The sequence below is a fragment of the Acomys russatus genome, chromosome 9 (genome assembly GCF_903995435.1).
Source record: "Acomys russatus chromosome 9, mAcoRus1.1, whole genome shotgun sequence".
Taxonomy (NCBI): Eukaryota; Metazoa; Chordata; class Mammalia; order Rodentia; family Muridae; genus Acomys; species Acomys russatus.
In genome coordinates this window covers 63,394,683-63,418,358 of record NC_067145.1, presented here as the reverse complement: position 1 = coordinate 63,418,358, position 23,676 = coordinate 63,394,683, and the positions used below count along the sequence as shown (strand labels likewise).

The 23,676-nt window shown below is 44.2% G+C and overlaps 1 protein-coding gene across 1 annotated transcript; it reads left to right on the top strand.

The window, feature by feature from the left end:
• Positions 1–3,361: 3,361 nt before the first annotated feature.
• Gtpbp4 (GTP binding protein 4) lies at positions 3,362–23,416 on the top strand. The gene is made up of 17 exons (XM_051151456.1): positions 3,362–3,529; positions 6,959–7,129; positions 9,100–9,203; positions 9,288–9,424; positions 10,351–10,451; positions 12,003–12,095; positions 13,186–13,377; positions 13,836–13,901; positions 16,067–16,156; positions 16,574–16,684; positions 17,928–18,005; positions 18,392–18,443; positions 18,828–18,928; positions 20,241–20,438; positions 21,243–21,308; positions 21,940–22,083; positions 23,034–23,416. The coding sequence occupies exons 1-17, from the start codon at positions 3,482–3,484 to the stop codon at positions 23,184–23,186; spliced, it is 1,905 nt and encodes a 634-aa protein (XP_051007413.1). The 5' UTR covers positions 3,362–3,481; the 3' UTR covers positions 23,187–23,416.
• Positions 23,417–23,676: the final 260 nt, after the last annotated feature.

Here is a 23,676-nt window from a genome sequence, read left to right as displayed (position 1 = left end):
TTTAATTCCAGGAAGGAAGAATTCCTAAAAGATAATTGGCATTTAATACATTATGACAAAGGAATTTTAGAATTAAACATTAATAACTAATAGTAACTACACTGTCCCTCAGTTCATGCTTTGCTTTTGTGTTCTTAAATTGTTTCAGGCGCCATAAATAATCCTTTGAGGGAGGGTATTTGCTGTTCCCTCCATATTGCAAAAAAGGAAACTAAAGAGCAAAGGAATTAAGTGGTAGTGTGTTCTGGCTTGCACGATCTGTAAACTGGAGGTGAAGCTGTAACTTAAAAGCTTTTGACTCTACGCCTTCGATGCCCGCACTCATAAGGCAGAGGCAGGTGTATCTTTGTGAGTTCAAGGCCAGCCTGATCTATATACTGAATACCAAGACAGTCACAGTTATATGGAAAACCTGTCTCAAAAAACAAAAAAAATAAAACCCAAATCAAACAAATAGATGTACTTTTACTTTTGGGGAAATAGAGTAAAAAGATAAGATATGTAGCTTTTTCTGATTGGTTTATAAAACATTTGTTTTCTGACATCAGTGTCAGTCTGTTTTCTCTTTGTCAAGGATAATCCTTGTTTCTCTTAATGAATGTCCTTTTCTGGACAAACAAGTGAACTTCAACTGCATTGTGATCACATATATTCACATCTCATATTATGCAAAACCCTCTGCCCCTTAGGCATGTTGTGTACATAAACGGCTGTGTTTATGAGATAGCTGAAAGTGCAGCAGGCCTCAGCCTGATCTGTGCTGTCTGCCACTTACAGCTGCGACCTTGGATAAGCAGCAAGTCTCTAATCTTACCATCAGATCAGAGGGTTGCTGGGTTGCTGAGGCCTTTTTTTTTTTTTTTTTTTTTTTTTTTTTTTTTTTTTTTTAGACAGGGTTTCTCTGTGTATCCTGGCTGTCCTGAAACTTGATCTGTGGCCTCAAATTAAGACATCTGCCTGCCTCTGCCTCTTGAGTGCTGGGATTAAAGGTGGTCACCACCATGCTCAGCTATTGCTGGGAATTTTTAAAATAATAAAATGTGAACAAGTCTAAATATTAAGGTCATTATTAAGTAAGATATTTTTCAATTACTTCCCTCACTTTAAGTGCTGAAGAAAGGATGGCATTCCATCAAAAGAAAAAATTATCTATATAATAATAAAAAGAGAAGGCTGGGGGTGGAGCTCAGTAGCAGATTGATTCCATAGTTCAATCTCCAGCACTCCAAAAGAAGAATTAACTCAACCAAGTGTGGTGTCTCATACCTCTAAACCTATCACTCAGGAGGCTGAGGCAGGAGAATCACCAAAAATGTCAAGCAAGTCTATTATGTAGTGAGTTCAAGACCATCCTAAGCCACATGTTAAGTGCTAAGCAAGCCTGGGTTAAACAGTGTGTCTCAAACCAGTCTGGGCTACAGAGCAAGACTTCCTCTCAACAAAAACAAAAACATAACAAAACCACCACCAACAAAACAACAAACTAAACAAACAACAACAAAAAAGAAACTGGTTCTATGAGAGTTTGGGAAAACTGAGTTTAGGAAAAATACAGGGCCTTTATAAAGGGGCAATGGGGAAGGAAATAGCTTTGTTCATTACAAATATGATGGGCAGCACACTCCAGCGTAGTGCATGATGACGGCCATTAACTTCTAATGATCTTGGCACATCAAAGAAACATGCTTATTTAACTTGGCAACATTATGTTTCACACTGACCTTTAACCTTGGAATGCTGGGACTATACGAAGAAGAGCAGGACTTGTTGGAAGATGTGAGGAATGACCTAGAAGCAGCATGTTAAAGCAGGTTTTGCAGGAGCCAAGCAACTCAGGTTCAAGGTGGACTCTGCGGCCTACGAGCTGTGCAGCCACATGCTGGCTTCTGGCTTTGCCATGCTTCTGTTTCTCCCCCACTATTAATGAGGTTTTTGTAGGAGCTAAGTGAGTTAATTTGGGGTAAACTACTTTGAACAGCGCTTGACTTACAGTTAGCTCTATGTAAGGTTTAATGCCATATGAGTTACCTGAGATAATGAAAACTATATTGACCGTCCAAGCGCTTCATCCTTACCCACTTTCTCCTATTTGAGTTGGGTGCTGAGGGCTGCGTCTCCCCTGCTAACCCATCGTGTGGGGCCACTTGCAGCTCTTTTGCTTTATCCCGATTATCTTTCTCAGCTCCTATTCCTGGGATTTAACATCAGTGGGGCCACTATTTTTATGATCTCACCTTTGCCCCAGAGGCCACATTTACTATGTCAGTCAGTCCTGATCAAGCCTTGCTCTTGGCTCTGTATTCAATCTTGTTATGGACTTTGGTGGGAGCCAGAGTGAGGCCGTCCTTTCCAACAGCAGTGATGAAATTACTTGATTTTCAGATATGCACACTTTAACATATCTAGAATCATGTAGGGTAGAAAATTCACTTCTGACTGAAATGCCAGATTGGCACTGAAAAAGAAACCAGGTTGAAGGAAACGGGTATCATCAAGTAGTCCACATGGGGGCTGTAAAACCACCATTCAGAAAAGAGACTTGGAAGAGAAAAAAACTGTGAGGAGTAAGTATCCAGACAGAGCCAGAAGGAAGATAAATTAGCAAAGAAGACAGCATGTACCAGAATGACGGACGCCACAGGAATAGGGAGGAGAGTTTGAAGGAGACAGCAAAACCTGAGAAAGGGTCATATGGTTAAAGATAACCATGAGGTAAGAGTAGATGGATTGGGCCAGATTAGATCGCAAGGATCCAAAGAAATGGGTGGTTTAACTAAAATGACAAGAAAAACGAAAGAGGGAAGGTCGGCTCCAACCCACCGTGGGCCTCTGGTCAGACTTTGTGTGTCTGTCCTGGACCTGGGTTCAATGCCTCTGAGCAGTACAGGGTTTCTTTCTTTACTGATCCAGGCCAGGTCTGAAGGCCGCGCATCCGCAAACTAACGCTAGGCTGCCAGGTCAGGAGAGGCAGCTCCGGCCGCCGGGAAGGCTGCAGACTTTCCCACCCACAGAGAGCCCGTGTCAACATCATTTACTTGAATGTGTAACTTTCCACACGGCCAGGCGACTGGACGTGCTGCTCAGGGGACATCATGTGATGCAGGAGACCCGCGCCCCGCCTTTCCCGCTACAGTCACTCGCCCCGACGCCTGCTTGGGAATGTTTGCGGAGACCCCCAAGGTGGTCAGTCTGGAACGCCTCTTTCACTCTGTGAGGATTTAACTCGCCCCGCCTCTCAAGCCCAGCCGAGCCCTTCCACGGCTCTTCCGGAACCCTTGTCTCTTAAGCGGAGGACTTCCTGGCCGAGCGGGGACGCTGTCGGACTACGAGCACGCCTTAGCGAACGCCTGGGCCGCGCCCGCGACTTACAGGAAGTGACGCAACGCCAAAGCGCGCTGAATGGCGGAAGTCCCGCCCATCGCCGACGGCGGAAGTCCGGCCCGCCGCGTCTCCAGGTTTCCTCGTGTGCTCCACCGCCGGCATGGCGCACTACAACTTCAAGAAGATTACGGTGGTGCCGTCTGCCAAGGTAAGGGTAACAGAGGTTGTTCCTGAATATCTCCCTGTTCCCTGACAAGTCGCCAGGGAGGATTCAGATCGGCGTTCCCGGGGCTGGGTGACCATGGATCCACTCGATCCTCAGTGCCGTGCTCCATTGCTTTATCCTCGGGACATTCAAGATTAGGCCCACTCTTTGAAACCAAACCCTTTTCCCCCTGTCCATGGGTCTCTCAAACCTTCGAATCTCTCCAAGACCCCAGAACCCGTCCAGAGTCTGTAATTCTTATATGGCCCGCCGAAGTGACAAAATGTCCTGGGTGGTGGCCACAGTGAAATAAGCAAGGCAGGAAGCCTGAAGTGGTGAGCGGCGAGTGTCGTGCGTCCGCTGCTTCGGGATGCATTGTTCAGTGTAGCACCTTCCTCTTTAAGTAAGGCAATCCGTACTATCACAGTGTTAAAAAAAAAAAATAGGTAGTTGTCATTTGTAGTTTGACTTGGGAAATGCAATTGGCTTTAAGCATACCAAGGTAAACGTGGTAAGGCCAGACTTGTGTAACATAGCAAGTCCTCCAAAGTAGCGAGTAGTAGGTAGGCTAAAGAACCTAAAAGGATACATGTGTTTCGCTGGCCTGCCATGGGCATTGAATTGCCGGGCCAATTCAGAGGAACCAGTATCGTTAGCATTAATTTTACAGCAATGTGGGTATTTTCGGTATCCCCTTTCAGAATGAGTTTCTTTTGAAACGTTTTGCCAAGAACTAGTATTTAATGGTAGACGTGGTGGTGCACGCCTTTAATGCCAGCACTAGGGGGACAGAGGCAATTGGATCTCTGGAGACCCTGGCTTTAAAAGACACAAAACATGTTTCACAGAGTTATCGTTATTATTTTAAATCTCTGTTATTCCTCCCTTCTTCCTCTTTCCGATAGTCGTTGTGGTACATTTCTCACCAGTTTGTAGTGTTTGGAAAGAAGGGAACTACAGGTAGGAATCACAGCTTGTGTTTCAGTCGCCGTGATTGCCCCAGTCACTTCTCAAGCACATGCTGAAGGAATTTGTACGCTTTTTATTTCACTCAATAAAATTCACTGGATCAAATGAACTTTGTTAGTATAACTGACCTGGTAAAGAACTTTAGTACAGCATGTATTTCTGTTGACCTGAATGAGGTCTGTTTCTAGAAAGCGTGAGTTTGCATATGTGTAGGAGACTGATGGCAATCCTTTGGTGATTGGAAATAAAAATTCAGTCGGAAGGGTATGGGATACTTTTGTAAAGTGTGTGCTAGGTTGTGTGTATAGATATGCACAAAAATATTCTGCTTCTTTAAGAGTCATTTTCTAAAGGAATACATAAATCTGTTTACACCCACAGTATGAGGGAGAAATGAGTGACATACAATTGGTCCTGTTCCTGAGTTCCAAATCCAGATTCAACCAACCACAGATCAAAAATACTATTTGAAATTTGCATCTATATCTAATGTGCACAGACTTTGTTTTTTTCAATCTTACTATGCTGCCGTGGCTGGTCTGGAATTTACAGAAATATGCCTGCTTCTACCTCCAGAGTGTTTGGATTAAAGGCATAAGCCACCATGCACATATAGAATTACAGCTACTTAAACTAGATGGCAGATACATGTGAAGTAGAGCCCCACTTTATATGACGAACTCAAATATCTGTTTGTGTTTTGGTGGATGGGGTGGGGGGAAAGAACCTTGAATATGTTTATCAAGGATTTAGGGCAGTATAAGAATATAGTAAGGGCTGGAGAGATGGCTCAGAGGTTAAGATCACTGGCTGCGCTTCCAGAGGTCCTGGTGGCTCTCAACCATCTATAATGAGATCTGCTGCTCTCATGCAGGTGTACATGTAGGCAGAACACTGTGTATATCTTTAAAAAAAAAAAAAAAAAAAGAGTATATTAAGAACAAGGCAGTGGTGGTGCATACCTTTAACCCCTCATCCACAGAGCAAGTTCCAGGAGAGCCAGGGCTAAACACAGAGAAACCCTGTTTCAAAAACAAACAAAGGGTGTAGTGATAAGTGGGTGAGTCTGGGGAAACGTTTCAGTGGGCAACTTCTGAACTGTCTCCTTAGAGATGTGAGGGCAGCAGAAGGGACCAGAGTGAGAGGAGCAGAAGGCCTGAGCATTCATGCCCTTCGTGAGCCTTCACGTCTGTATTATGGTTACCTGCCTGTACTTCTTCTTTCACTGGATCTTGGTGTCCTCCACCCGCCCGCCACCTACACACACACACACCCCAGACAGGGTCTCTCTGTGTAATAGCCCTGTCTGTCTTGGAACTCTCTTTGTAGACCAGGCTGGCCTCTGCCTCCCGAGTGCTGGGATTAAAGGTGCGTGCTACCATGCTCAGCGGATCTTGGTGTCTTATTCACTATTTTATCTTCAGCATTGTGTTAGTTTTATCCTTTATTATAGGAAATGATCAATGTTATTGAATTAATAGAAGTGATCAAAGGAAGGTAAAAGTGGTTGGGTAAAAGTGATTCCTCCGACCCCTACTGAGGAATAAATACAAAAATCTCAAATCCTCAAATAGTTCATCCTCATACCTAGGAAAATTTAGATGATGAGTTGGTTTGTTTTTTGTTTTTGTTTTTATGTCCCCTTAAAATCAAAGCTACAACATCCTTGAAATCAAAGAACTGGCTTTTTTTCTCAGTAGTTCTTCTAATTCTTGAGTTTTCTTAGGAATTTGAAAGTTAAAATGGCATTTTTTAAAAACATGGGGTAAAATACATTTCAGCTACCATTTAGCAAGCATCCCCATTTTTATTCGAGGGATAATAGGGGAGTGGCCTCCTCCATCAGTTGGGCATATTCACAGATTTCTCAGCCTTTTCAAACAAGGGTCCTGGGGTGGCTGGGCACATGGAGCATGCTCCCATTATCTGGAGCAGGTGCTGGGTGAGGTGTCAGGCGTGGCCTGGTTGGTAATGCGGCACAGTTGATGTAAGACTGAGAGGGCGTGATGAAAGTCAGGCTTCTGTCACCATGATGGACACCGCCTGCACTGGCCCTCTCCTTCGGGCATTCTTGAGGATTGTGGAGAGTCTCCAAACTATTTTAGTTTTGGTGGTGGCTGCCAGGTTTTCTTAAAGGCCAGAAACTATAAAGATGAGCCAGGTTGTAATATAAAATATTGAGTTAGAAAAAGTAAGTTTTGGCCAGGCATGGTGGCGCACAGCTGTAGGCAGAGGCAGAGGCAGGTGGATCTCCATGAGTTCCAGGGCAGCCTGGTCTACAAAGTGAGTCCAGGACAGCCAGAGCTACACAGTGAGACCCTGTCTCAGACCCCCCTCCCCCCAAGAAAAGAAAAAGTAGGTTTTGTAGTTTAACCCATGTAGTACTAGATTAGTGTTTTAAGGTTATAAACAAATGAACAGAAAGTACATGTTTGAATTTTGCCTTATTTTCTTTAATCACAGGACTTTATTGACCTGACATTATCCAAGACTCAACGAAAGACTCCAACAGTTATTCATAAACATTATCAAATTCATCGAATTCGACATTTTTATATGAGAAAAGTCAAATTTACTCAACAGAATTACCATGACAGACTCTCCCAGATTCTGACGGATTTCCCTAAGTTGGACGTAAGTGACATGTATGGTTGTATAATTATAAGCCTTCGGAGAATTATGTTTAGCCTATTTGATGTATTTATTTGTCTGAGAAGAAATGAAGGAACTGATGTGTCAGTGACTCAGTGACAGGCTGGCTGTGGAGTCCAGTTCCTTTTGAATCCTTGGTGTTCTTCCCAAAGTGCGTCTCAGGAGCACCAGGGCTGCCTTACCACACTTCCTGTGCACTGAGTGTCTGCACTTGCCAGCACCACGGTCAGCTTAGATGGAAGCTCTTGGTTGCCAATCTGAAGCCCAGGATTCTTGAATGGCTGTGGCTTGTCCAAGCGTCACCCGTTTCTGTTCAGAGGCACCCCCCTTCTCCTTCAGGCTCAACAGAATCAGTGGCCAAAGGTTCCAGTTTGTGAGCTTGTTAACTTCATCATTAATTAATTAATTTCCTTTGCTGACAAGAGATAGCACAGAGAGCGGTAAATAAGGCTGAACACGTTCCTGTGCAGTAGACTGCCATCACTGTTTATTCAGCTCCAGAAACTTGGGGGCAGACACTGTTCATTTCTTGGGAAAGGTTAAGAACTAGAAAACACCTGAGGATTAGAAAAAAAAGAATGAAATTACTCTAAACTGACTTGATATAGCAATCGGACTTTAGTAAGCAATGTATTTTAAAGCAGTTAGCATCAAGTTTTTGTGGTTCTTTGTACATTTTTTTTTAAATTTATTGTTTTTAATGCACAAGAGATGGGAGAACTCAAATACTTGGCTGTTCTATTGCGACTGCCTACTAACGATCTCGCTGGCTACTGTGAAAGTCTCAGGTGGATCAGTTTTCAAAACTGTACATCACTGAACCCGTCACATGGTGGCCACCGTTCCCAGCACTACAGATAGAGCAGTAGAAAGGGCCCTGTGCTCAGCTGAGCTGATGGGGCACAGTAGGTTGGGCATGTTGAGCTCTTCACCAGCCTGAGATACACAATGTGACTATCAGAAACAAACACAAAACACAAATAAATCGGTTTTGGGGTTTGCTTTTTGTTTTTCCTGTGAGACGTATAACTATAGCTTTGATTACCATGGAGCTCCACTTTGTATACCAGGCTGGCTTTGAGTTCACAGAGATCCGCCTGCCTCTCTCCTGAGTGCTAAGTTTATCGGGATACATCACAATGCTGGGTACATTTTTGAAAAGCAAGTTAAAAAAATTATTAGTGCTTGGGAGGCAGTGGTAGGTAGATCTCTGTGAGTTCGAGGCCAGCCTAGTCTATGTAGTGAGTTCTGGGCCAACCCAGACTACATAAAGAGATCATCTCAGAACAAGCAAACATAAATAAATAGATAAATTGATAGGTAGGTAGGTAGGTAGGTAAGTAGATGAAATTAAGGGCCTCACTCTAGTGGAAGGCACTCATAAACGTCATATATAGTGTGGCACATGAAAGAAAATGAGGGAATTAGGTGTCTGCAGGGAGATGAGAGTACTGAAGAGAATGAGTCCTGTAAGTACAGAGAGTGAGCATCAGTATAAACAGTGAGACTTGGTAGTTAGGGAATTATTAGTGAGCTTGACTGCAAAAAATTGTAGTAAAGTGTGTTCAACTGGAAAGAAAAGGTGAAATGCCTCCATTTTTGACAGCATTAAAATGTTTAGTTGTGTGCATGCGTGTGGTGTGTGTGTGTGTGTGTGTGTGTGTGTGTGTGTGTGTGTACACACACCATGAATGTGGGGAGAACTGAGTCCTAAGTCGCTGTAATAGGATGGAGGTTGCGGTGACTACAAGTGATTGCTGCAGCTCCTCCCCTAGGCGTTGCTTGTTTCCTGGGCAGTGATTGGGAAGAGTCATTGGCCAGGAAAGGGTTCTGGGGATCAGAGATACAGGTGTGAAGAAAGAGGAAGGGGAGCTGAGTCTCCGTTCTTTGTTACACGGGCTGAGAACCAGTTGGAGCAGAGTGACGTTGTGTATTTCACTTTTTCATTCTAGGATATCCACCCGTTCTACGCTGACTTGATGAACATTCTCTATGACAAGGATCATTACAAGTTGGCTCTAGGTCAAATAAACATTGCCAAAAATTTGGTGGACAAGTAAGGTATTTTCTTACCATAGTATCTTGTAAATTATTATCAAAGAAATACAAAATAAACCTTCGCTACTTTCTCTTTTCTAAGTGTTGCTAAAGACTACGTGCGACTTATGAAATATGGTGACTCTCTGTACCGCTGCAAGCAGCTGAAGCGTGCTGCCCTTGGACGCATGTGTACTATCATCAAGAGACAGAGGCAGAGTTTGGAGTATTTGGAACAAGGTACTTGTTACACAGAAGCTGAAATGGGTTTTACTATGTTCTTTTATGTTTAGTTCTTACTCTCGATTTTTTTTTTTTTTTAAGTTTTTTGGAGGTTCAATAACTACATGTTCTTAATATTTAGTAAGTAAGTAAAACATACACCTGAAAATACTTTCATTTAATAGGATAATTTCTGAGTTAGAGCTGGAAATTGGAATTGTGTTACACCCCTAGCCCTACAGTCATTTTGTTGGGCATAGTTTTCTTTCCTTTGAAATGATTTATCAAAGTTCTTTGAAAGAATTTTGTATACATCTGTGGGGTTCTCTTGATAGCCCAGTGAGCACTGTGCTAGAGCCGTGCAGGCGTTACAGGGGAGGCAGGTAAGTGGAAACATTTCACATCACAGCATGCATGCTTGAACCAAAACACACCGGGGACCGAATATCAGCAATCATCTTTCCCAAACATGCTTCTCAGTCTCATTTTGACCCAAAATAGCAGGTTGGTAGGTTAAACACATGATTCCTGGTGTAGCCATATTTGGAAAATACTCATGTATATGCTATCAGTTTCTTCATTATCCCTTACCCCCTCATTTTCTCCATGTACACTTATGAAAGTATAGTTCCCGCTACTCGGAAGACTGAGGTGGAGTACAAGTTCAAGGCCTGCTTGGGCTAGGGTGAATGCAAAGCCTGCGTTAGTGAGACTTTGGCTCAAAGTAAAAAGTGTTGGGATATAGCTCCATGATGCAACACTTTCCAGACATCAGGCCCTAGTCTAATAATCTATATGCTCCTGTTGCCCAAAAAAAAGCTACAGTGAAAAATTTGTGCCATCTAAGCTTATTAAAACAACTATGAGCTCGGAGTATAACTAAGTAGAAAGTAAAATTTCAAGCCAATCTTAAATTCTCAGTTTTTGACTTAAATTCCTTACAGTGCGTCAACATTTATCCCGCTTGCCAACCATTGATCCAAATACGAGGACTCTGCTTTTGTGTGGGTATCCAAATGTTGGGAAATCCAGCTTCATCAATAAGGTGGGTGTGGTTTCTATAATAAAGCAGCTGTCTGGTGCACTGAAGTCCCAGGCACTACTGCATCCCCTGTGTGGGTTTGGGATGGGCCTGGGATGGCCCTGGCTCACGGGGCCCTGATGCCTAAGCTTCCACATTCCTTTTGGAGCTTTAACTCGTTGTCTGAGTCTAGATTTATTCAGGGATTGCCGGGACCATTCATTTTGATTCTTGTGTGCCCTCGAGTTTCTCGGGGCTGTGAGATACCTCAGTTAAATTTTATTCACAGGTGGAGAGTGTTTCATGGTCATGTTGTGCCGGCTCATTCTGGAATGCTCTTATGCCTGCCGGCACTCATGGAGCTGGACTTGGCCAGCCTCAAGCTGCTTGAGTGACTTGTTACCTTGGTGATAGCGTCAACTTTCATGTGAACTGTGTGTTCATTGTAATAGAGATTTTCTGTGTCTGAATCACTCTTAAGTGTTTTGGTTTTTCCTGAGGTAGGATCTTGTTAATGTAGCCCAGGCTGACCTTGAACCTGCTGTCCTTTTGGCTCTGTCTTCAGAGTTCAGGGATTATAAGCATGGGGTCCATGTCGAGCCTTTGTCTCTCTTGACTGGAGTAGAATTATCAAGCTCTGTTGTGACATTTAAGGAAAAGTAACTTGTTACTTATGGACTTATTAGGGCTTGCCCAGTGCCAGAACAGTTTTACTTTGAAGCTATATGTGTGCGTTCTTTTGTGTGCCTACGTGTGTGTGTGGGGGGGGGGTTGGAAGAATGAGGGGGGGGAGTGTGTGTAAGATGAAGGTCAGAGAACAGCCTGCAGAAGTTAGTTCTCTCCTACTGTGTGGGTCCTGGAAATTGAACTCAGGCCACCAGGCTTGGGGACAGGCACCTTTACCTACTGATCCACCGTGCTGGCCCAGCAGTTCTTATTTTTGCTCACAAGTTATCCTGACTTGGTAGCAAACAGTGCTCTTAGGGATCTAATTGAAGTTTCAAATGCCTGTCGGCTGCTTTGAATCCGCTGTGACTGTTCTGTGCTCTGAGGGATGATGCAGTGGCCTCTGGCCACATGTAACTTTTTGAGTTGTGGTTTAAACTAATTCAACAAGATGAAAATTTCAGTAACATGAACTGCATATTGAAGCTTAGAGAATAGACAGTGGCTAGTGGGCCCACAATGGACGGGGAAGAGGAGCCAGGCGTTTGCCAAAGGGGATAATAGCTGTTGTATGCAGTTTACTCATGTACAGTGCCTTGGGATTTTATCCTACCAAATAGGGTGTGTTATTTGTGTTGTGAGGGTTTGAGGCCAGGCCTCACACACACTAGGCCGTGCTCTCTCACTGGCTGCTGTCCGCAGCCTGTTTCTTTTGAGCCAGGCTTTCCACACTGCCCAGACAGGCTCTGACTGAGCCTCTGATCTTCTGGCATCAGCAGCATTGCTGTGCTTGGCTAAAGTTGCTCCTGGAAAAGTGTGGATGCTGTGCTCAGAGTGTTTGGGGGAATTGTGGTACGGAACTCTCGTGAGTGTGAAAATAATAGTTCTGGTTCTGGTTTCTTCTTCCAGGTGACAAGAGCAGATGTGGATGTTCAGCCCTATGCATTTACCACCAAGTCTTTGTTTGTTGGGCACATGGATTATAAGTATCTACGTTGGCAGGTGAGAGTCTTGTCTGCAAACATAGAGCAGACACTTGGGTTTTTGATGTAATAGATTTGGTGATTTCTAAAGAACGGTAGCATAGCTGCTTCCTGTAGTGCACTTAGCATACAGTCAGTGGTGAGCAGCATCCTCTTGGGACAGCCCTGAGGTATGGGGATGGTTTCTGTGGTCTCACCAAAAACTTGAAACCTTCATCATCATAAGGAGAACTGGCCTGAGCGTTGGAGATGTGTAACATCACACACATGTACCTGAGAGCAAGCTGGCAGCTGCTGTTTGGCTCTCTGCTTAGCTCTGCGGGGGTGACTTCATTTCCTTAGTGATGGCTCTATTGAATAAGCTTCTCTGTGTTATTTGAAGCTCTGTCACTAGAAGTGGCATTTACTCTCAAAGCGTGAAACAATCTAGTTTACAACCAAATCCAGTTTTATAAATGATGAAGCCAAGTCTTGGAAGTTTGGAAGAGTTGGTCATTTATTCCAGTGTTCTGTTTCTTTTTGGGGTGTGGGGGGAGGGGCAGCAGCTTCGAGACAGGGTTTCTCTGTGTATCCTTGACTGTCCTGGACTCGCTTTGTAGACTAAGCTGGCCTCTAACTCACAGCAATCCACCTGCCTCTGCCTCCCAAATGCTGGAATTAAAGGGGTGTGCCACCACTGCCCGGCTCAGTATTGTATTTCTTGATGGCTGTGAGAAAAGAGGGCTCATTTCTCCCAAAGGCAGTATTTCTTTAATGGTCTCTGTGGGGTTTTCCTTAGTCCCTGGTATCTGTTCTTTTGAGACAGTCGCAATCTAACCAGGCTGACCTTAAGCTCACTGTGGGTCATTCTAGCCTTAAATTCATGGCAGTCCTGTTTCTGCTTCCTTGGTGCTAGGATTACAGGGATCAGCCATTACCACATCAGGCTTCTGGATTTGGCTTTTGTTTTATAAAGAAAATGTACTTTTCGCCCTTGTACCTTTGTTATTTTATCATGGGCAGTTTCCAATATTTTACTTACTAGTTTTCTTGGCGTGTATGAGAATGACTGGTACCAACCAAGACATTTTTGAGTGAGTATGTTTTGGGTAATGGAGCCTGGTTGTTAGGTTGTAGATACCCCAGGGATTTTGGATCATCCTTTGGAGGATCGGAACACCATTGAAATGCAGGCTATCACAGCTCTGGCCCACCTCCGAGCTGCGGTGCTATACGTGATGGACTTGTCTGAGCAGTGTGGCCATGGCTTGAAGGAACAGCTAGAACTCTTCCAGAATATCAGACCTCTGTTCATCAACAAGGTGAGTGTGGCAGCTAGTGTTTGATTCACACACTAGAACCTTCTTACTCATGAATACTGGGTTCTGAGACCACTGTGGCTACCTGAAACCATAGATGGTACTGATGCTCTGTGTTACTTGACCACAGCTATTAGTAATGTGACAGTTGATACGATAACTGACCTAAACCAAATAGCTGGTTGCCTGGTAGCATACACAGTGGGTAAGCCAGACAAAAGGACGATGTGTGTCCTGGGTGGAATGCAGCACTAAGACAAAAGGTTTCGTTGCACTGCTGAGGATGGGTCACAGTTTAAATTTATAAATTGTTTAGTTGCAGAACTTTCCACTTTCTATTTTCCAGTAGTAGTTGATCTCAACTTGGGTAAATGAAATTGTAGAAAGCAAAGTCATGGACAAGGGAGGGGACTACATTATTCTGTACTGTGAAAGCAATAATTTCTCTTCTTCCTTGTTAGCCTCTTATTGTTGTAGCAAACAAATGTGATGTGAAGAGAATAGCTGAACTTGCTGAAGAAGATCAGGTAAATCACTGACACACGCACACACACACGCACACGCACGCGCCAAGAAGACCCTTGATGATTAGTGGCAGGATATTAAACCACAGTGTGCTGGTTCCTGCCTTGTCTTCAGTCTGTGCAGACACCTGCATTGGGGGAGTGTGGGCTGCTACACTTGACTTTTGGGAAATGTGGTTACCTAGGAAATGACGCTTTTAAATTGGTACCCAAGAGGAAGCCAGGTATCCTCTGCGTGTGCTTTCATCGTTTTCAGGCCTTAGGGCCTCAGGTGCATGAGGGAAGCGTTCCCCACGAGTGGGTGTGAATGTGGCGTGCTTTATTACCCAGAGGGGGCTGTGGCTACATAAGTTGGGCAAGTGGGTGAAAGGGACCATTGTCTAAGCTCTCAGAAGATGGAGTTGTCAGAGCTGTGGGCGTGTTGCAGTGTCTGCCAACATTAAGTGTTGGTAGACAGAATTCTCCAAACAATTTAACCCTTTTAGTAGACAGTTTTCAGGATGAATGTCCTGAGAGACATGTACTTAAATGCATACTCTGGGGTCGGGCTCAGTGTTCTCGCTGTGGTCCCTGACTAGCCGCTGTCTTCACATCCGCCTTGTGGCTTCTCAGGGCTGACGTCCTTGGGCACACAGACCCCGCTTCAGACCCCTGTGCTGCAGCAACCAGTACACTAGAATGAAAGGTGCTGTCATATTTAAATTAAGGCAGAAGCTTCCTGAGGTAGGGAGGACTGGGTGTTTCCGACGCGTGTGTTGGTTCCTGCTCTCTTGTATTTATATACGGTATTTATATATGAACAGTTTATATATGGTAAGGATTATCTTGTCTTGAGTTGTCGTCTTAGGGCAGAACATAACATTTTTGGTTTTGTTTGGCTGTTTATATAAAAACAGGAGTAAATAGCCTTGAACTCCTGATCCTCCTGTCCATCTCACATGGTAAGATCAGCTGTCAGGACCCTGTATCCTTTAAGTTACTAGTTATCTAATTCTGATGTCAGACAATCAGTTTCTCTTCAAAGGCAGACAAACGAAAACCCTTGTGTTCTGTAAGTCATCTCAGTCTGCGAGTCTGAAAGGCACTGACAAGAAGAGGGGGAAGAAGAGCAGGGTAGCACAAGGAAGTCCTAAGAGGGGGAAGAAGAGCGGGGTAGCACAAGGAAGTCCTAAGGAATCAAGCAAACCGCTCAGGTGCTCTGGCTTTGGGGTCAGGCGCAGGCGCAGCTGCACTACTCAGCAGGATGGTAGGAAAGTGAGTCACCCTTCTGCGGCCCAGGTGTCTGTCCAGTGAAGGGAATGCCTGAATAATGGATTACTTGCCACCTGTTTCGGAGAGAACTGACATCACTTAGGTCATCTTTCTGGTCCCTGGGGTATTGCTAGTAAAGGTATGCCTCCATCTTTAGTCGTTAGTATTGCACACTTGGGAAACAGTTGCTATTAAAAATCTACAGCTTAACGCTTGTATTATTGAACCTGTCCTTTACTTGCTGGTGCTTTAGTCCCTTGCTGACGGAGGTTGACCTTGTTTGTGGGCAGTTTTAATGTCTGGTAGGGGTTGCCATCTGTCTCCACACTAGAGAGATGTTTGTACTGTCTCAGTGACTCATCAGATGATAGCCTAATATTTTTATATTTTCTAAAGAATTCTCTTGGGCTGTTTTGGCAGAAACTTTAAAATAAGAAATAATATTAAAAACATCTTTTGAAAAGTTGATCTTGTCTGCATGTAGAGATACACATCAGAAATCCCAGCATCTTGGGGCTGCAGATACAGGTCAGTGGCAGCTTATAGCTGAGGTCGATCCCTAGCACTGAGAGCAGGGGAGATCTTACAGTGTTCATGGATCTATTTGACTTTGATCTGGTTTGATCCTGTAAGGGTTTGTTTGTTTTTATTTATTTTAGAGACACAGTTTCTCTGTGTAGCCCGAGCTGTCCTAGATCTTACTCAGAAGCCTGGATGGCCTTGAACCGAACGATCCACTTGCCTCTGCTAACTTATTTTTAATTGTAGAAGATTATTGTGAAAATTAACTTAAAAAACAAGTCATGGCTGTTGAGCAAATAGCATTTGCAACTTCCATTTGCAAAACAATGCAGGCTGTTCTCTGGGAAACTGGGAACAGTCATGCATGCTTCACTTCTTTTCTTTTGTATTCCTAGAAAATATTTATGGACTTGCAGGCCGAAGGTTTCCCTGTCATTGAGACCAGCACCCTGACTGAGGAAGGAGTCATTCAAGTTAAAACAGAGGTTGGTGCTTCATTAACTCACGGCTGGTGTTTTTGTTTTACAAAAGTCAGTTGTGGTGGAAAACTGTTTTCTTTTTAGGAATTATTACCACTGAAAACAATTTAGTTTTTGTTTGTTTGTTTGTTTGTTTTCCTTGAATAGGATTAGTTGTTCAAATTGCTAGAGTCCTATGGGGGAACACTTTATTTTTGTGAAGAAGAGAGGTTAAGGGTACTGAGAGCTTCAGGATTCAGACTTCATAAAGAGTTGGTGTGGTTCTTAACTAGCTCAGTTAGTTACCTGCTGAAGGGAAATATGTAGGAAGTGCCGCCCCCAACTGTCAGCCTGCCGATGAGTAGAGACTTGATTCTTCATTCTAGTGCGTGGCTGGGGCTGGTGTAGAGTGGCTTTGTGACTCTTGTTTTTGTGCTTTCTTAGGCCTGTGATAGGCTTTTGGCTCATCGAGTAGAGACGAAAATGAAAGGAAATAAAGTGAATGAGGTTCTGAACAGATTGCACTTAGCTGTGCCAAACAAGAGGGACGATAAGGTAAGGTGGCCTTGCCGGCTCCAGGGACTGCACTGCTGGCCACGTGTGTTTCCCTGGTGTTGCAGATGATCACATGTGAGCACAAGTGGGCTTCACATGTAGACTTCAGGTTTTCTTCCCTGCTGAAGTCACGTGCGCCTGCAGGAAGGAGTGAAGTGAAGAGCTCTGCGCACCCTGCTTTTCCCTGTCAGAGCTTGTTGCTAGTGAGCTTTTCTTTTGTTACTTAGAAGTGGCTTGGGTGTAGTTTATCACCCCTCCTGCCCTTTTTTTAATTGAGCCAGCAGAAGTATATGGTTTTTACATTTTTATTTTCTTGACATTATAAGCAATCTGCATCTTTATATATGTGTTACTGCAAAAAAAAAAAAAAAAAGAAAAATCTTTATTTCAGGATATAAGTTCCTAAAGTTTTTTTTAAAGATTCTTTTTTTTATTGCGTAGATGAGTATTTTGCCTGCTTTGTAAATATGTACACTATGTCCATTCCTGGGGTCTCTGAAGGTTATCAGATTCCCTGAAACTCTAGTCATAGACAGTGGTGAGCCGCCACCCGAGTCCTGGGGACTGAACCCAGGTCCTCTGCCGGAGCGACAAGTGTTCCTGACTGCTGAACTCTCTCCAGCCCCTCGTTTTTTAAAAGCATCTCAGAAGAGCTACACATTTTCAGAATATTAACATACAATAGTTCTTTCTTAGTTATTCGAGCTTTGGTTCTACAGAAAACGGGCTATGTTCATACCTAAAATGCTTTAAAGTGTCATGTTCTTCTGTATTTTTATGGTTTTGCTTTTATTGTTTGCTTTCATTTCTCATCTGGGTTGACGCTTTGTGTGTGCTGAATTTACTTTGTTCTGTGGAAAGTGTGGTTTACTACTTATGGGCCTATCTTCCTGGGGTAGTCATTGGTCTCAACTAATGAATTTAATGCCATTGAATTCTAGACATACTTGGATTTATCTCTGTTACTCGTTCATTGTTCATTGTTCTCTTACTTTCTTAATTTAATTTTTCTGGATACTTTTCATTTTTTCCAAATGAACTGTAGAATCAATTTTGGGGGTTGTCTCGTCTCCTTTCCCCACTCTGGCCCTGAAACTCACTCCCCAGAATGCGCTTTGTATTAATTGGTTTAGATGGTTTTGTGTTACCCTTCCAAACTACCTTTGGCTTTGGTTTTTTGTTCCCTTAAGTTTCTCTCACACCCTGGAAGGCATTTCATATACTTTGAATAATGTGTTCATAGGAGAGACCCCCTTTCATCCCAGAAGGAGTAGTGGCTCGAAGGAAAAGAATGGAGATTGCAGAGCCCAAGAAGAAGAGGGTAGGTGACTGTCACACTTTGTCTGGGTTTCTTATGGAATGGGACAGAAGACCTGCCTGCACACCAGAAAAGGCAGTGTTTCCAGGGCTTCAGCCACGTGAAGCAGGCTTTATGCAGTAGACGGATGCAAGCTGAGTGTGCCCAGGCTTCGCCCTGTAAGGCTCAGGGGCACAGTGGTGAATCCTTAACATACCCCGGACTGAAGCTCTTCAGTTGACGTGATGTCACAGTGAATAAAGTCCACGAGACACGTAGTGCAGGTGGCGAAAGCAGCCCTCCTGTTAGACACAGAGCCGAGAGGGTCAGAGCTGTTTCATTGGCAGGGAGGGGTGGCAAGCATCTGGGGCATAAGAGTGACGATAAACTTCTGGGCGTTCTCTTGGCAGGAACGAGATCTTGAGCTGGAAATGGGAGATGATTATATTTTGGATCTTCAGAGTAAGTATGGTGTTTTGAAATGTCAGTTGTATGCCATTGTCAGGAAAGAAAGGAGCTCAGTGAAAGTCTTCCGGTGTGTTTGTTGGTTTAGAAGTTTTCCAGATTTTGAAAGTTAGAAATTGCAGACTTGCAAGCTGTATAAAATGTCTTCCGTATAATTTTCTGTTGTTTTAGATGAAGGGAGTATTTTTGTAGTATTTGAAGGTTGGGCATACAGGTCAGTGTTGATCTTGTTAGTAATAACTTAGGTAGTGTTGACACAGCGGCTCTGTTACCTTGTAAAGGGGTTTTACTTGGCATCCAGAATAATCATTGTGGTGGCACAGTACTTGAAGATACTAGAAACTACTGTAAATACAACTTTTTGTTTTCTTTCAATGTTAGAATACTGGGACTTAATGAATTCATCTGAGAAATATGATAAGATCCCGGAGATCTGGGAAGGCCATAATGTTGCTGATTATATCGATCCTGCTATCATGAAGGTCTGTAACACTTTAGATTAGCCTCCCCGCTGCGGCATGCAAACAGCACTTCACAGTCCTTTGGTTCTATGTCCTAAGGCATCCTAGCCTGTTCTCTGCTTCCTTGGAGACTTTCCACCATTCAGATGACTCTATTCTCTATTCCTCCTTTGTCCTGTGTAGTCCTGGGATGCCCAGGCCTGTCACCCTGACCTGTAATGGGCTGTGTCACTTTGGCGTACGTTAGTGTTGTACTCTGGAGATCCTGTCAGTGGCTCAGTCTTCTCTCTGTAACTGTTGTTGACTTTTTCTGAGTCTCTCAGATCTCCTCCTGTAGACTCCTTTTGCTAGTCCAGCAAGTGGCATCACATTACCAAGAAAATTCATTGCACAGGTTGTGAGGTCTGATGTCCAGATTTCTGTGACTCGCTGACTCTTTGGTGGGGAGGTGATTCCAGACAGGGTTTCTCTGTGTAGCCCTGGCTCTCCTGGACTGTTAACCAGCCTGGTCTTAAACTCACAGAGATAACCCTGCTTCTGCCTCCCCAAGTGCAGGCACTATAGGAGTGCGCCACCGTGCCCAGCTCCCACTGACCTTTTGATGTTTGGATCCTTCTAATCTGAAAGAGGAGTTTAACTTCAGTGGGTCCAGTCTTTTCTTAGACATTTTCCCCTAGAGAGCTGTCCCATCGCTGACCTTTTTCCTGCTTTGGTACCTGTCCTTTACTTGTTATTCCATCGCAGGTCAGTGTTTGCAGATATCTCATTTATTTATGTGTGAATGTATGTTTTTATGAGAGAGAGAGAGAGAGGTGTGTGTGTGTGTGTGTGTGTGTGTGTGTGTGTGTGTGTGTGTGTGCTTTTGCTGGGGACCAACCCAGGGTATTGTGCTTGTTAGGCCAGGGCTTTGCCACGTAGCTATGTCCCCAATTCCACATACATACTTAAAATTTCATTTTGTCTTATTTTATAAGTGGTGTGATTGTATTTAAAATGCTATTTGAGAGGATGAATGGGAGCTTGTACAAAATTTATTTCGTGTTTCTGCTGGGAACACTGAGTATGAGGGAAAGGGTCTCTACATTTTTTTCTTTAAGGACAAAATGGAATTGGCAGAAAATAGTGCGTGCAGTGTTCATCCTGTCTCCAAGGCCTTCGTGCACCCCTTGTTTTGTGAGATTAACTGTACACAAATGGGGTCCAGTTGTGACAAGACTACAACACAACATTCTCATATCTTCAGAGACTTAAGGAAACATGATTTCTGTAAATATGTTGCTACACTTATTTCCTAGCGAGTTTTTCCTTGTTAATTTTATGGTTCTTTTTAAAGAAATTGGAAGAATTAGAAAAGGAAGAAGAGCTAAGAACAGCTGCTGGAGAGTATGACAGTGACTCTGAAACTGAAGATGAGGAAATGTTGGAAATCCGACAGCTGGCAAAACAAATTAGAGAAAAAAAGAAGTTGAAAATTCTACAGTCCAAAGAAAAGAATACACAAGGGCCCAGGATGCCCCGAACTGCCAAGAAGGTCAGTTCTGGGTGTTGCAGAGGCAGGGTCGAGCTCACATGCTGGATGCTGTGTAAACCTCCACTAGAGACTGACTTCCACCACTTGGGGATGTCAGGTGGCGCACTTTGAGGTGCTCAGTACAGTGACTTACACGGTGCCCTGCTTTGGGCTTTTAGTTCTGACAGTTACATTTTTGCTCCATGAGTTGCAACTCCAGGTACATCCCTATTACAAACTGAGCCAGTCAGTCAGGCTAACCCTGCTGAAGTTGGAGGGTGCTGCCTGGCTGTTAAATAGGGTCTCATGAGGTCCGGGCTAGCCTTGAGCCTGTGTAGCCAAGGCGCTCCTGACTCCGGTCCTCCTGTGCTAGGTGCCAGGATTGCAGCTGTGTGCTTCCATGCTCGGTGCTAACATTTTTATATTATTTGGTTTCTCTGTTGGTTGAGACTCCTAAATCCACAAGGCAGTTTATCAGTCCCTGTTACTGGCGAGAATAGGGAAACCACTCTAGGCGTGAATGGATCAGAAGAAGGCAAGATGCATCCCACTTCATGTGTTCACTTAGAGATGTCATTGTCTCTATGGCCTTCAGCATGATGTTAACAAAGATTGTCCTTTACCTCAAGGGCCTTCTGGAACCAAGGAAATGGTAAGGGTTGTGAGCGTTAGGATCCAGAGACTGGACAGAACCTGTGTCTGCCAACTGTTTATCTGTCCATTGCGGCATCACCGTATGCTTTTCCTCTCTCTTTTTTCCTTTAAAATTAAATTTCAACAGACATTTTAATTAAAGCAAATTATTCCCTTCTTGCCCCCTTTCAGGTTCAGCGGGCGGATTTGGAGAATGAGATGCGGGGCCTTGGTGTTGACATGGATGATAAGGACAATGTGAGTCTGTGGGTGGCTAGTGTGGGTTCAGATGGTTTGTGCTTTTCTTGCGCCTGAGCTGGGTTCAAACTCAATGTTTCCTGCCTTTATTGTCCAGTGCTGGTAGTCAGGCATGTGCTTGCCATACCATACCTGCAGCCATGTGCTGCTTAGTGATGTGGGTGTGTCTGGAGAAAGCTGTAGCTAGGTGATCTTACTATGTGAATGTCATAGCATGCACATAATGCACATAAACCTAGCTGGTGAGTATATCTACTACCTAGACTATTTAGGGGGCTAAAGCCTCTACGTATATTGTAGAAACTGTGGATGAAAAGCAGCATCATTGCCGTACGTGATTGATGTTAACCGGTAGAGAACATTAGCACACAGAGCATGCACAAGAGCTACAGCTCAAAGACACCATCTGATTCACCAACAGCGTGGCTGTGAGCTCAGGAGGGCAGGAGCACCGTAGTGATGCTTTTGACCCTTAACCCTTCGCTTCAAACCAGACCCTGTGCCCAGTACCTCTCAACAGACATTCCAAATCCTTTGATTTGTGTGATAGTGGTCCTGCAGACCTTAACTGTCTTCCCTTCTTGTTGGAAGAATTTTGGTTGTTAGCGACTTTGCTGCTTGTGCGTTGCAGGCCCACTATGCAGTCCAGGCAAGAAGATCTCGGAGTGCCACTAGGAAGAGAAAAAGAGAAGAGTCTGTTCCACCCTCTTCTATAGCCCGGAGTCGGAGTTGCTCTCGAACTCCACGTGATGTTTCTGGCCTTCGGGATGTCAAGGTTTGTTTCGGAGCCTCCAGCAAACACCAGCCGTTGCGTGGAGGAGCAGGGGTGTGGTTAAGAGCTTAGCTATTCATTCTTCTCTCCAGTCTTTGGCATCCTTTAGAGAGGAACTTGGACTGGAAGCAGTTGGTACCCTGGGTAGGTGTCCTGGTAAACCATTCTGATGGAGGATGGACAGACACTGTCTCTTAAAGTATGGACGGTCTGGCCTTGCAGCCCTACTGTTTGCAAGATACTAGGAAGAGGCCCCATTTTTTCGTGAGGAAGTAGCGCAGGGCACACTTGGTTTGTTTACATTATGAGGGGAATTTCTGCCCTTCAAGGTGGTCGCCTGATTCCCTCTGGTGTTATCTGTAGTGTCTTGCAATGATGCAGTGGTTGTTTAAAATTTCACTTTTTTTTTTAAAGAGGAAGAACTTTTTTTTTTTTCTTAATCTTAGTATTTTGAAAATTCAAATATAAGAGAAAGCCGATGTAAACTGGCAGGCTCTCTGCTTAATGGAAGCCTGAGTTGTCATTTCCATCTGGAAGTCTAGGAAGTGAGTGTTGAGTTGAAGCAGTGTATTACCATGTGTCCCAGACTTCCCTCTAAGAACTGCAGTCCTCCTGCCCCGCCTTCCACCCCCAGCTAGGATTACGAGTGTGTCCTATGCACTATGGGTTTTAATACTGGCGTGGACAGGAGTCAGATGTGGCAGTGGGTGCTCTCGTGGTCCTGAGCTTCACTGAAAGTTTGAACAGGTATTCTCTGGTCAGCTAAAAGCTCGGAGGTGTCCTTAGATAGTCACTGAGTTCCTGCAGATAGTGTGGTCGTCTGAGAGAGAGCCGTGACCAAGACGCAACAGGGTCTTTATAGTTCACACCTGCATTGGTAAAATGGGTCCCAGGTGATCCATTATTCCCAGGATAGAAGTGTGGCTTCCATCAATGTGTATTCTCCTGTCCAGATGGTGAAGAAAGCCAAGACTATGATGAAGAAAGCGCAGAAGAAGATGAACCGCTTGGGGAGAAAAGGGGAGGCGGACAGGCACGTGTTTGACATGAAGCCCAAGCACTTGCTGTCCGGGAAGAGGAAGGCTGGTAAAAAGGACAGGAGGTAGAGCCCTCGTCAGTCGGCGTCGCTGGGCCAGGCTCTAGCTGGTTCTGGGTGTGATGTGGCATGTTTTATAAACTCTGGAAAAAACATTTGTTAAACGAAAGAAACAGTGGAAATGACTGTAAACGCTTGATGCTTTGCTGAACTCTGGTAAAGGACTAGGTGTGCCGTGTCCTGGTCATTGTGCAGTTGAGACGCTGTAAGTGCAGAGCATTCTGTCCTTGATGATACGGATGCTTCGTGCCTGCCCAGCTCATGTTGCGGAACAGATGTATTGGTGTGCGTAGGCTGGTGGGGTAGCACTGTTTGTAGTGGAACTCTGTCTCATTACCAGAGTACCTGCTTTTGTTTGGAAAGCATCCCTGCTGGGAGGTGTCGGCATCAGACTAGCCCCCTTTCTGAGGGCCTGGGCACAAGCACATTTAGGAGTGTGTCAGAACTTAAATTGCTCTTAAATTATATTTTTTAGACTTGTAGTACAAATGTATCTTTGT